Source organism: Dermacentor andersoni, chromosome 3 (genome assembly GCF_023375885.2).
Source record: "Dermacentor andersoni chromosome 3, qqDerAnde1_hic_scaffold, whole genome shotgun sequence".
Lineage (NCBI taxonomy): Eukaryota > Metazoa > Arthropoda > Arachnida > Ixodida > Ixodidae > Dermacentor > Dermacentor andersoni.
The window spans coordinates 63895479-63908437 of NC_092816.1; the positions used below are offsets into that span (position 1 = coordinate 63895479).

Sequence of the window (12959 nt, forward strand, 5' to 3'; positions counted from 1 at the left end):
TTTGTCCTGTTGTTTCATGTGTGTATTTGCACTTGTGTTTTTACATAGAAATTCTTTGCATCAAGCATGAAGAGAAACAGGTTTGAGAGAAGTTCTAGATTGTAGTCTCAAAGATTTCTTGATCAGCTGCTAGGCCATGGTTTCTGTTCAGACTTGTTGGTGTTGCTCTTGATAGACATGCCAAGCACATAGACGATGGAAAGTAAAAAACACTTTTAATTACAAACTCACTTTACAAAAAATCCAAAGCATTGAGATCCACCAAACCTCAACAAGGCATTTTAAGTGCCTTTTTCGTGAACTGGGGCCTTGTTCCAAGGTAGCCTCGCAACAATGTATCTGAAAGACAAGAGGAGAATGCATTGTTTGACAGTTTTTAAGGGCGTGAACACAATGGCATGCATAGATATTGGTAGTAGCAGCAGCAGCTAGATTCATGGATACAGCATACTCCCACAAATGCGATGTACATTTCTCAACTTTTACTACAAGAGTAACGCTTTCCAATATGAACTAACTATAGCTCAAGATATTGGAAAGCATGGGAATTGGTGCAATAATGTACCGAGACCAGAATGACACTACACCAGCACTGGGTTTTAATTCCTGCAATTTCCAGCTTAAAGTACTCTTTACCACATATTAGAAACCATACTTAGTTTCCTCAATTCGTCATGTTTTATCGCCAGCCATCTAGCTTGGAACAAAGCCAGCCATATATTTTCTAAGTGCAATGATAAAATTTTTGACCATGTAAAATTAGCATTCAAGAATATCAATTTTGGTGTCGAAACTGAAACAAAAATTCCACCATTACCACTCGCAAGAGACGCATAACCTAACACGTGGCACCTCGGTGTGACCTCAGATAAGCCCAGACCACACGTAGATTTGCTTTTGATGGCGCTTCAAAATGGTCAAGCTGGAGTAGGACAGAGCTCGTGCACAGCAAATAGCATGGCTAGACTGGAACGCATGAGCATGTACTCCAGCAGTTGCGCATAGCTGCATCTGCTGCGAAGTGTAGGTACTGCAGCGACCGCTGGGTGCCATGCCAAGACACTTGGACAACTGCATGTTCAGATTGGTCGGTGGGTGATGTAGCTGCAGTCACATGGGGAGACAAACCAGCCCAAGGGTGCTGAAAAAATCTTGGTAGCGGCATGTTGGATTTAAGTTGCAACAGCAACCACCAGATGCACATTGTTTGCTTAAGTGTAGTTTAAAAGCTGTTAACAAGAAAACTACAATTAGCAGCTCCACAGCCTTGCCAAGGTTGATTCAATGGTATATACTACTCATAAAAGTTCAGCCAAAGAGAAATTTCATTGCAGATGACCTTTATCTGAAGTTCCCCACATATGATGCATAAGCAATAATGAGGAGGCTAAGCATAAATGAAGAGACAAAATTGACTACTTGTAGGATGCCATTGTATGAGTATGAGCTTGGGTCTTTCCTGCTTCTATGTAGGCACTTGTCTGTAGTTGCTATAAGCAGCATCAGGTTACATGTCATTGCGAGCATTTTGTACTCCAATCCCCAACATGTTCAGAAAGACATGGCTGCACTGCATTCGCACAAATGCTGAGCATTGTTATTAAAAGCTTTTAACACCTGAAAGAACTGTCAGAAGCAGTTGCATTTCATATCCAACACATGAGGGGTGGGGGGGGGGGGGGGGCACATGTGCACATTCAGCTTTGCAGTGAAGCAATCGCAACTCTTAACATGCTATCCAAGTGGTTTCTTCAACCTCTGGTGCACCAACGTGGCCTTTTTATCACTGTAGCACTAACTGCTCATTTGCCTTGCCATTAACATGGGATACTAATGAGCACATGTAATAGTATGTAGCCTACATGTACAACCACCTTTTTTTATCTGTGGCTACAAAGAAGCCCATGGGCAGCCCATAGGGGAAGCCTGCACGGCACTCCTGTGTTAAGCTTCCGTTTTCTAGAAACATTCAGGAACACTTTTAGAACTGTGCTCGGACTAATGTTCTGGGTGCCCGCTGCTGCACTGGGCCGGGACACTTTTTCCTACACACACACAACCACGTGGTTGATTAATGGGGCCCATATGTCTCAAAGCACAACACAAGAGCTACGAGAGGATCTTCAGTGTGTGCCCATTGCTTGATACACAAGCAGTTTTGCCTTCAGCCTTGACTGAAATGCAACAGCCATGATGAAATTGAGCCCATCATCTCATGCTGAGCAGCAGAGCATGTCGTAGTTTCAATGAATTACCATGGCAGGTATATACAGACAGACAGGAGGGATACTTGAGCAATGTGGCAAACAGCCTCTCATCCGACAAACTCAGTAAAGGCACCTATTTACGTAATTACCATTTGTTTTTGAAAAGTTCAAGAATTTTCCACCTATCTTGATCTTCACCGAGATTTGTTCAATATTCCACGGCCGTTTCCAAATTCTGGGTGGTTGGTATTGGGAGGTCCTCATACAGTCACTGACTATGGGACCCCCTCCTCTGTATGCCACCTTCTAAATTCAATTGTTATCTAATAAAATGCTATGACTCAATCCTTACAAGTGGTCAGAACGAGCAGCCTTACCGTTGAAAGATGCTGGGCAGATACTGGTTCCAGTAGAAAAGCACCAGGACAGGGTTTTCACAGATCCAGACAGTCTGAAGTTTATTCGCGATTGCCACAGACATCAGCTCAGCGCAACGCTCTGGAAGCATCACACCAGGTACCTTCTGAATTGGTTCATCCTGCGAGCAAATCGCATTGAAATAGTGTTGAAAGCGTGTTGCTTTGTTTTAGAGTGCAGCTCTCAGGTGCCCATTCCTGCTGCAAGTAGCGGCAGCGGCAGTGGAGACAATAGCAGAGATCAATGCGAGCAGCCCTTTCAGTGACATGCGCACCGGAAACTGGTGTCATGCGGACCTGCCCGACCACACGATGTGTAGTCGTATCTGGTCCGAGCCAGACCACTCGTTTCGTGCTATCGTCTGCTCACATCGGCTCTTTCTCTCGTATGTCTGGTTTGGTCTCATTCGCGCTTGTTTTGATTGTCATGGTTTGAGAATGTTTTGCAATTCTTTAGTAATAGTAAATGAATACTGGTAAGACAAGAGAAAGACAAGAGAAAGACACCGACGCACAGGACAAGTGCTATCCTCTGCTTCGTACACTTGTGTAGTACTTTCTGGAAGCCACACAGCATGAGCGATTACAATGGAACCTTCAACAAGTCACGTACAAAAACAAACACGCTTGGCCACAGATCAAATTGTAGACGATTGCCTGCTCTGCTGCGCGTCTCTCTCAAATTCTTTGCTTCAACATATTGCAAAATGAAAACTTAGAGCTGCGCTCAAATTGCGCATTAGGGAGTATCTTAATTGTCGGTGAATTTTTTTAGTCACTAACAGCATGGTTGCATTAAAGAAATTTTCTATTGGTTTTATAGAGTTCAACATTGCAGAGCTGTGCCTTGGCTATGACGGACATCATAGGGTATGGCTTCACATTCAATTTACCAATCAGCATGCACCAAAATAAAGGAACGCAGTTGCATTAGCCTTTCATTCCTCCCTCAATCTGAAATTTCTGCTGAAGACCCTTTTAAGAAATGCATCAGAAACTAAAATAGGAGGCCTAGCGACAAAGTTTGTTGGTGGATAATAATGCCCTTTATGCATGTTGTTTGCCTTGCGAGGCTGGCCAGCAGTCGTCTTCAGAGTCGGCTTTGTTAGTGCCTACTCCCCGAGATCACACAAAGCTTTCATATGACACCAGCACTTTACCGATATTGACTGTTGGGCGCTCGACATCATTGGTGTCAGCACAGGTCCCGGGCACACAATTGTCACATCTGTCAGGCCAGTCACCTGCCCCTGCACCATCAGGCTCTCGAAGTAACCCTGGAAAGATTTTAAGAATGCTTTCCATTAGACTTATTTACTTGGAAAAAACATGTTGGCGGGCTAGTTGATTAGAATCCATGATAGAGTATTGTGCGAGCGAAAACAAACTTGACAGGAAAAAAACATTCAGTGGTGCATATAGATGAACCATACACGTGTACAAGGCATGGTGAAAACATACCGCAATGATTACAAAGATAAAGCGCTGTCTGTTTCTTTCTACGTCCTCGTTCAGTCGCGCTTATACACTATCATGGACTTATTTACTGCTGCATTGGTTTGCCCCTTCAGGCACTATGTGCACAGTTGTGTACAACAAGATAGTGCGTCAAAAACAAAAGTGCTGATAAGAACATATCGCATACATCTTGAAACACTTCTGACTGGGCCTGTGCGGCAAGTTGGAATAATATGTGGAGAGTGGTTTAGTGAAAAAGGCATAAAGCAAAGCAAAAAGCAAAGTGAAACAGATAGTTGCATGTTTGCTCGTGGAGTCTGTACGTTGTCATGGAGCAGGTTCATTTCTTTCATTGTTTTTCACGATGTTAACAGATGAGCCATATTTTTCAAATGGTTGGATAGGTTCTTTCGAAGTGTGGTAGACATAAAATAGTTATATTTGATGTTCCTGTGATGTTCCACATTCTGTAAACTTGACAAAAATCGCCCAAGTATTCAGATTACTTCATTCTGCACCTGTGTGCGCTGTTCTGAATTGTTGCGCAGGAAATGAAATGAAAATAAATTTTCACTGAAGAGCAAGAAACTGCCACATTAAATGATTAAGCAGCCACTTAGAGAACCACGAATTTCAAGCATATGAAAACTATTAGAAGAATGAAGACGCATCAAGAAGTTGAATACAAGCCACAAGAATGAACCATCCAGAAGTTTCTGCACATTATAACCATTGCAGAGCCATATCAAAATTGCTTACAGGTGCGAATTAAGACACACACAGACGAAGTAGATGGGAGAAGTGCCTACCAGTGATGTCCTATATCTACTGTCTGGGGTTTTACGGTACATAAGCTACTTAAGCTATCGTGTACGAACGTACACTTTAAGGGGGTAGGAGACTGCAAGATGCAATGTATACCACAAGATAATGTAAAGCTTAATTGTTAATTCACCTGAAGTGCGTGCTTGGTTGCAGCATACACTGGAGCCACACGGCTTCCTGCAAGAAAAGCAGGGATAGATGGAACAATTTTTGGCAGCAAGTGAAGATTTTAGTTCGTTTTGTTATGCTCTTTACTAGACTTCTGCAGAGAATTGAAAGCTTACATTCACTTGTATTACTGCATTATGTGTAATGTTGTTGCAGCATTACTCAGTGCCCTGGTATTACCAGCAGAGCCAGGGTCGTACAGCAAAATTATCAGGATTCAGATTGTGTACGTTGGTTTGACGTGAAAGCAAACCCTTTGTGCAAACATTCAAGCTCCAATGCAAGTCCAGTATTGCAAAGCTTCTCTTCTTTTAGAAATAGTTGACATTTTACTAAAGGTTAAGGGGACTGCTGCCACAAACCACACTAACCAGTTGCAGTGATATCGTGGCTGGAAAGAGAAGGAAGCTGCTGGCTGGAACTTCAAGGCACACATTCACAAAATTAGCAGAAAATTTAAAGGCTGCAGCACCTACAGTGTTTCGTAGTTTGTTTCCCAATATATCATGACTGCTAACCAGTCAACATTGGATGAATTCCCGGATGGAGAATAAAATCCTGGTTTGCATGCATATCATTGTCCATTAGTTTCAGAACGTGCACTGCCTTTTCATGGACTTTTTCCATGTGAGACTAACATGTTAACACAGTTTAATCTGTCTTTCCAGGTGCATCTCCGTTGTTTCCATCTTTTTTTTAACAGTGTCTCTTAGACTGATGGAATCAAAATTACCCAACTTAGAGCTGTGAAGCCTCATACAAGCTAACTCTCATGCGATAGAAAAAAATCACTGCCCAAGCACTCTGTACAGATGGTTAAACAGCAAAGCTGAAACTTGTGGCCCCGGTGTTTATCACTGGGTTAATCGTAAAGGTTCATTAAACAACGGCTTGGTAGGCTGCTGGATCCTCGGTACGCAGTTGCTGCTTGCGCTCGGCTGCACAAGCCTGTTCTTGTGCCCAAGCTCCAGCATTGGCATGGTGTAGACGAGCTCATGCCCGGTTCTGCTCGCGGTATTGCTGATCTAACGCTGCCTGCTCCTGAGGAGTACGACGTCACTACTGATACAGCTAAGGCAACATGACCTTAATAGCACAAGGCTTTTTTACTCCGATCCACAATGTAATGTTACTTGGCCAAACTGCCATAGAATCTAATTGGGATGCTTCCGAGTAGGCAACAGTAATTTTACGTCACCACTTTCATCATGCCAGCCTTGGCAATGGAAATTTTGGGTCAGGTAGCGCGGCATGTATCGGAGTAAACAGGCCTTGTGCTATCTAGGTGGTGTTGGCTAATCGCGCGCCTCTCTTTTATGCATGCGCATAGAGTTGTGCCAGAGGAGTTCTAGGCATACAGGCAACGAAGACGGATGGATGAATCAGCTAGCCATGTGCAGTTTCACTGTATTAAGAAAAAAAAGACAGCCCAGGTGCAATGATACAGAACACTCCAGATGCAATGATAAATAGCAACATTACTAGTTTTGAACAAGAAATGTCGCTGTAGCCAATGTTTTGACAATGGGGGACTTGATCAAGGAATCTTCTTTGTTGGGTAGGGTTTCTTTAAAACACTGGCTGCAGTGACTTTTCTTATTCAATCACATGATCCCTTCAAGCCTCCATCTTCCTGTGAACTTCTGTCTAGTTTGAACATTACCAGTTTTGTGAATGTAACTTGATGGTGCTGCATGGCAAGATGTAAAGAAGACAGTGAGAGACAAAGAAATGGCATGTTTGAGCACAACCTCTGCAGTATAGCCGCACCTTGTACTCCACTCATGCTGCTTGTGACCACAATGTGCACCTGCCTTCCCGCTTCTTTTGCATTGTGGAGGACTAGTCGCGTGAGCGAGACGTGGCCAAACACATTGACCTGAAACATAGCCTTGTCCTCATCGATAGTGGAGTCTTCAAAGTCCTTGAGAGTGCACGTTCCGGCGTTGTTCACCAATACGTCTACCTGCAGTTATAGAACACAGGCTGGTAGTATGAGAGGCAAAGTAAAGAAAATAGAGCTGACAACTGCCTCAGCTCTATATATTCCGCTACCTTCATATTCGAAGTGTGGAATTGGAGCCTTGAAACTGGTGTTGGCTGCATTATTTGCTAATTCACAGCAAAAGCACACTGGCACATCATCGGTATCACAGATTCAAACTATCTGAGATACTCATTTTAGTTTGAGAGAAATAAAATTTCAAGGAAGTAGGTTCAGCATTATGCCATGGAATAACATTTTAATATAGATACTGCAGACACTATGCATCAGTCTGTCATGTTCTACACTTTAAGACCACTATAATGCACAAATTCTACAAGCTCCTGTACTACAATAAAGAAAAGAAAACTTGAAAAACATGTGGCAGGGCACTGTCCTTTGGGTAGGACAAGGAATTTCTGGACTTCCGAAATATATTTTTTTTAGCTGTTAACATTGTTCAACCTGGCAGATTTCAACCACATTGCTCTAGCACATACAAAAGAAATAAAGGGAAGTTCAAAAGCTTACAGCTCCGTAGCATTGCAGGACCTTTTTGACTTGATCAGCATGGCAGGAAGTGTCTGCCAAGTCAAATGGTAGCATCAGCACATCGCAGTGCTTGCCAAGTTCTGAAATGCAAATAGAAATCAAGAGAAAAGTACAAACATGTTATGCATATGTAAAATTCTTACCATGTCGCGTGGAATTAACCTACACGAACTTGAACAGGGATAGCCAAGCATGTGTTTTCTTTAACTGCTTTTATACTCATGTTCAACAACAATATATCTATGGTTTTGATGACAACTAGCTATCAGTGATGCAAGAAACTTTGGCAGAGGTCTGCAATAGCCAGATAGCGCAGCGGCATGTATTTATGTAGAACTACCAGCCAATTGGGCTAACAACACAACTGATTAGGTTTTTAGCTGTGCCAGAAGGTCTGCCAAATAAAGTCAGATTTCAACACTCAAGCTTCCAAAAATATGTAAGGTTAGACTGCAGAATGGTTAAGTATAGGTTAAACACTATCTTATTAAAACTGCATATGGAGCTCACATAAGGCATGCAAATGCTTTGGCTTCACATGTGAATCTACTCTGCAATACACACTGCACAAATATAGAAGTTATTGCCCTAAAATGTAGGTTGTAGCTAGCACCGTTCGTGTTCACAGAATGGCTGTCCTGTCTTGCTGGAAGCTCACCCAAGCATCTTCCATGAACAGCTTGTAGCCTCTGCCGATTTGTGCCAGAAATAACAAGCTTGGCACCCGCTTCAGCCAGCTTGAAAGAAAGCCACTCTCCAATGCCACTGGAGGCTCCTGTAATCCACACCACCTTGCCTTGAAGTGAGGCTGCATAAATAATGCAGAGAACTGAAACATGGAAGGTGAGGACAAAAAATCTGGCACTGCAGAATGGACATTAAAATTAGTTTTCACACTTCTGGTAGCAAATTATTGAGTGTCCTTTTTCCTTGATTGCCAAAAGCTCGACTGCTCTCCCAAATGATTGCATTAAGTGTTCTCCCTCTCTTTTGTGTTGAATTTGCCACAGTAACTCGCAGGCTACGAGAAACGCTGTAAGTGGGACTAACATGTAACATTCATCACTTTGATCTACACGATCAATAGATCAATTGCTAGATTATAGATCAATTCCTACCCCATTGGGGTGCATGGCCGGGGATCGAACTTGTAACCTTGTTCTCGTGCTCTAGTGTTCCTGTATATGCTCCCACAGGCAGCAGAGTTGCGCATAAGTTTTCTGGCACTGCTTACACCGCTATTCGGCGAGCACTATCAAGTGGCACAAAAATGACGTCAAATGTTCAACTGTGCCACTGTGAAGCTAACTTTACGGGCGCGGCGCCAACTCGTTTCTGTCAGTGCCATCGAAATTGCAATCAGCCGACCATTGGACGTGCGTTGCACCGATCGGCTCTGGGTTGCAGGTATGGTGTTCGACGATATTAAGTTAATAACTTTGATGAAGTGATACGAAACACATCATTTTGAAACTTGTATTCCAGTATGACGGGGTGCAGCGAACCAAAGTGCACAAATCACATGGAAGATGGCAAAGCTTTTTTATGCAGTGCCATGCGGATGGATAGGACCAGCCAGCTCCGAAAGGGACTAGGAACCAGGATGTGCAAGGTGCGTTTGCCTTGTTTACAGAGGAGAGTTTGGCTTCTTTACACTAAAGCAGCATTTAGCTCGAGTAACTCTTGTACACGCTGAAATGGATACGTCTGGCACAAGAGGTTGTTCACTTGTGCAATTTTTGGAGTATGTGTGCAGCGCGACACAGGCACGGGACAAAGAATGGGCGACACATCTGTGTCGCGCTGCACATATACGCCAACAATTGTTAACTTACCAAATCACTGTGTAGCTTGTACGATTATTCTGACTATGCAGCTCTACAACAGTGTTCAAAACAGTAAATACTAGCAGATGCAATTTGCCCACTGCATCCTGGCTTTTCTCTACTGGTCTTTTTTTCTCGGCATTCCGATTTTTTATGTAAGGTTGATTAATGTAGTCGTGTTGATTGTTCTGTAGTATGCGAAAACATCGTGTGCTCCTGCTGATGAGACAGCTGTGATAGCTTCAGCATTTATCACCCGCAAAAGTTGCTTGTTCAATCAGCCTTAGTCGATGCGAGGAATGCGAAATTTTTGTGTGTTTAATAAGCGCCGTGTTATAGTAAATTAACCTGAGTAGTATGAAGAGAAAGAAAAATGTGTTATATTACAGTCTGCAATGTGTGAATAATTACTTTGCAAGTTTACCATATGTGATTATATAGTGCAATAAAAACAACCTGTTGCTCTCAATAACTTGTTGCCTTGCCAGTGGCTTTGAATTCTGCCCCCAAGGCTCCAAGAACCAGCACTCATCCCTTATTGCCACCAGCCATTGCTCATCCATTCCTGAACTTGTACGAAATAAATTTGACCTAGAAGCTTGTGCATCTTGAATCTTTTTCCACTCGCAGATTTGCTGCTACGAAGTAGCTGTTAAGTTGGCGGTATGAATTGTAAAATATAAGCTCTGCATAAAATATGCATGTGCGAACATTTGAAATGCGTTTAAATCTACGTGTCTCTACCGCATATATCGAAAACGTGCACAGCAGCTGTGAATGACGGTTGGTGATGAATGACGGTGACGGTTAACGGTCACTGACATAACTGCAGGCACGATAGTTCTCTTGCAATTGGTCACAATCATTCGTCTGGTTTCGGCAGCCAAAATGTGCTCACATAATTGTCCACCAACACGTGTGCGAAGTTTTCTTTAAACGCCCTTTAAAACATTTCTTAATTGCCTTCCGGTCTCCGCGAGAAAACTTCGTATGCATGCTGAAAAACTTTGCACCGCTTTTTGTTGCAAGGTAATGCGCGTTTTAGCTGTTCGAGCCACGGTCGCAGTCAGGATTTTATTGCGAGGAATCGAGTAGGCTCTTATATGTACATTCGTGCGTGTGTTTGTATACGTGCGCGCATGCACATGCAAGTACAAACTAAAAATTTCGGGGGGTTATTGGCACCCCTCCGAATGCGTCAATCGTTTGAGAGTAGCCTGCATTAAAAAGTGTAATCTTGCTCACTGCTTGCGAACAATTGCCGCATGTAGCTCGCGACCAACAGAGAAGGTAATGGAACACCCCGCTGCATTTGCCTCCTGCGCGTTCAGAGTTGCTTCATGCACTGCAGAGCTGGAACACAACGGCGGACCTATAAACGCGCAACTCTTCTCCCTGCGGGAGCATATACACTAGTAATTGTTGATATTGTGCTCTGCAGCACAACGCCCCCTGAACCACCGTGGCGGGCTAATAATTCTTGCGTTCCGCCCCCATCGGAATGCGGCCACCGCGGCAAGGATCGAGTCGAACACGCAACTTCGTGCTCTGCAGCACGTACAGTACATGTACAACGCCCACTGAGACACGGCGGCGGACGAACGATGCATGTTAGAGCTCAAGAAGCGTGCATATACGTCTCACCCAAGATCACCAGCAATTTTTTGCCTGGTCAAAATTTCGTTACATATCTCGAGCGTTGTACAAACTCGCGCATGCACGCGCATGAAGTCCACGACAACTTTCTTTAAACTCCCCCCCCCTTTTTTTGCCGCAGGGGTTTCGTGAAATTGTGCAAGCCCTCTGCCATGTGATATAGGGTCAACTCTCAACACAAACGTTTTACACCGTTGACACTGACTATACCTTTGTTTTAAATTACGCGCCAAGGAATAGCCGGCCAATGCGCCATGCCATTGGCAGTGGCTTCGGGACGTTCTGCAAAGGGCGCGGAGAGGCGGATGGTGCGCAAGGGATGTTGGATGTTCTATTTTGTTTTATCCCAACGCCACAGCGAACCGCTTTAAAACCTACTACATACTCATTTTCTTGCCGAATTTCGACAAACGGCAGCTGAACAACCGTGCAAATCAAGGAGGTTATACGTCAAAATTTAACTCCCTGGTAGAAATATATGCGCCGTTTGGCCGCTTACCTCGGGACGGACGCACTTTTTTCTTACCTGGAGAACGGCCGAACTTTTCGCAGAATAGCAGCGCGAAGTCGGCGTCTGCACATGTCAACCACGCCACAAGAAGTACGGTGGCCGCAGCTACCAACATAAACACGGCAAACAACATTCCCTGTCAGATTATGTTCCGGGCGCTCCGTATGTGGGAATCCGGACTTTCTTATCGGAGTGCGACGACTGGGGCGGCTCCGGCGCTGCGAAGTAGCTTTTGATGCCCGCCCCAAATAACACGAATCAAAACTGCGCACCCGTGTATGCGCACGTTTTTGTTTGAAGCGTAAAAAAGGAGGAGGAGGTGCGCGTACAGAAAACAACATGCGCGAGATGAAGGTAGCGATTTAGCAAGCATCGGCGCACGCGGCTTCCTTTCTGCAGCACGACCGAGTTCTAAAAAAAATCATGGTCGTTCAGTCATAGCCGGTTAACGCATGTGTATTTCTTTTACAGGGGTATAGCGGATATGTGCTGCCGAGACGGGCAAGAGCCAATTGTAATTAGAACGGCCGAACGTCAATATAGAACAACTTTCAGAAAACATCACGAAAACTGGTTTTTGTGGTGTCTTCACTGAGAAATGGAAGTTTCGTGTACTGGTTTCACGGTCCTTCTCCTGGGTTGTGCCAACTGATCGCGAAACCAAGCACACCACAAAAGAAATGTAGAAGGGATGTATCCGCGGTCCTCTTTCGTGGCTGCATATTGTTCATCGTATATATTCGATGTCAAGTGTGTAGCTGTTAATAACAGAATTTGCAGAGTCTCCGTGCATTCTTTCAAGATGCTTTTGCTTTCTGTGAAGTACAGTACGTCGATTTACAGCCGTGTCCGCAGCGCGTTTACTATCCGCCCCACTTTTTTCACAGCGTATATATATATATACCGTACGTGATCTAAACAGATCAAACCATTTCAGCTCAAGCATCTGATATGGGTTTAAATATATGTTCAACCAAGATTTCAGCCATTCAACCAAGGTGACCGAGGCTTGATGTTTTTCAAAGCAAAGCATTGGCCGCATCTGTCATTTACACGTTCGAACTGGGGGAAACGAGGAAAACCAAGTACATCCGCCCGTTTTTAGAACCATTCCAAAAGCTCGGCTTGAATTTGACTCTTCCTGATAATTAATTCCTTTGGGCTCCACGTACTGGCGGGCTACAGCCACAGGAACGTTTGTGAAGCCCTCTGCATCTTTCTGTCTGAGACAAAAAAGAATTGGATGCTAGAATTCTTATATTATGCTCACGTAACGTACTTTTTTATGTAATGCTTACGCCTCGTAGATAATTGATCATTCATATCTTAGTAGACACTTTAAATACCATTTGCAAG

At 43.8% G+C, this 12959-nt stretch overlaps 1 protein-coding gene across 1 annotated transcript; it reads right to left on the bottom strand.

The window, feature by feature from the left end:
* Positions 1-198: 198 nt before the first annotated feature.
* On the bottom strand, positions 199-11877 carry LOC126546707 (dehydrogenase/reductase SDR family member 7-like). The gene is made up of 8 exons (XM_050194566.3): positions 11619-11877; positions 8269-8418; positions 7590-7690; positions 6845-7040; positions 5037-5083; positions 3784-3900; positions 2585-2745; positions 199-339 (listed from the first exon to the last, which is right to left on the bottom strand). The coding sequence occupies exons 1-8, from the start codon at positions 11734-11736 to the stop codon at positions 282-284; spliced, it is 948 nt and encodes a 315-aa protein (XP_050050523.2). The 5' UTR covers positions 11737-11877; the 3' UTR covers positions 199-281.
* Between the last annotated feature and the right edge of the window lie 1082 nt (positions 11878-12959).

What these genes read in the sequence shown, in the direction of transcription:
- LOC126546707 (XM_050194566.3), bottom strand. Translation starts at nt 11,736, where the DNA reads ATGTTGTTTGCCGTGTTTATGTTGGTAGCTGCGGCCACCGTACTTCTT. An exon ending in TCCTGCAATGCTACGGAGCT is followed by an intron (nt 7,041 to 7,589) that starts GTAAGCTTTTGA and finishes CTATAACTGCAG; the next exon opens with GTAGACGTATTGGTGAACAA. An exon ending in CTGCCCAGCATCTTTCAACG is followed by an intron (nt 340 to 2,584) that starts GTAAGGCTGCTC and finishes CTTGTCTTTCAG; the next exon opens with ATACATTGTTGCGAGGCTAC.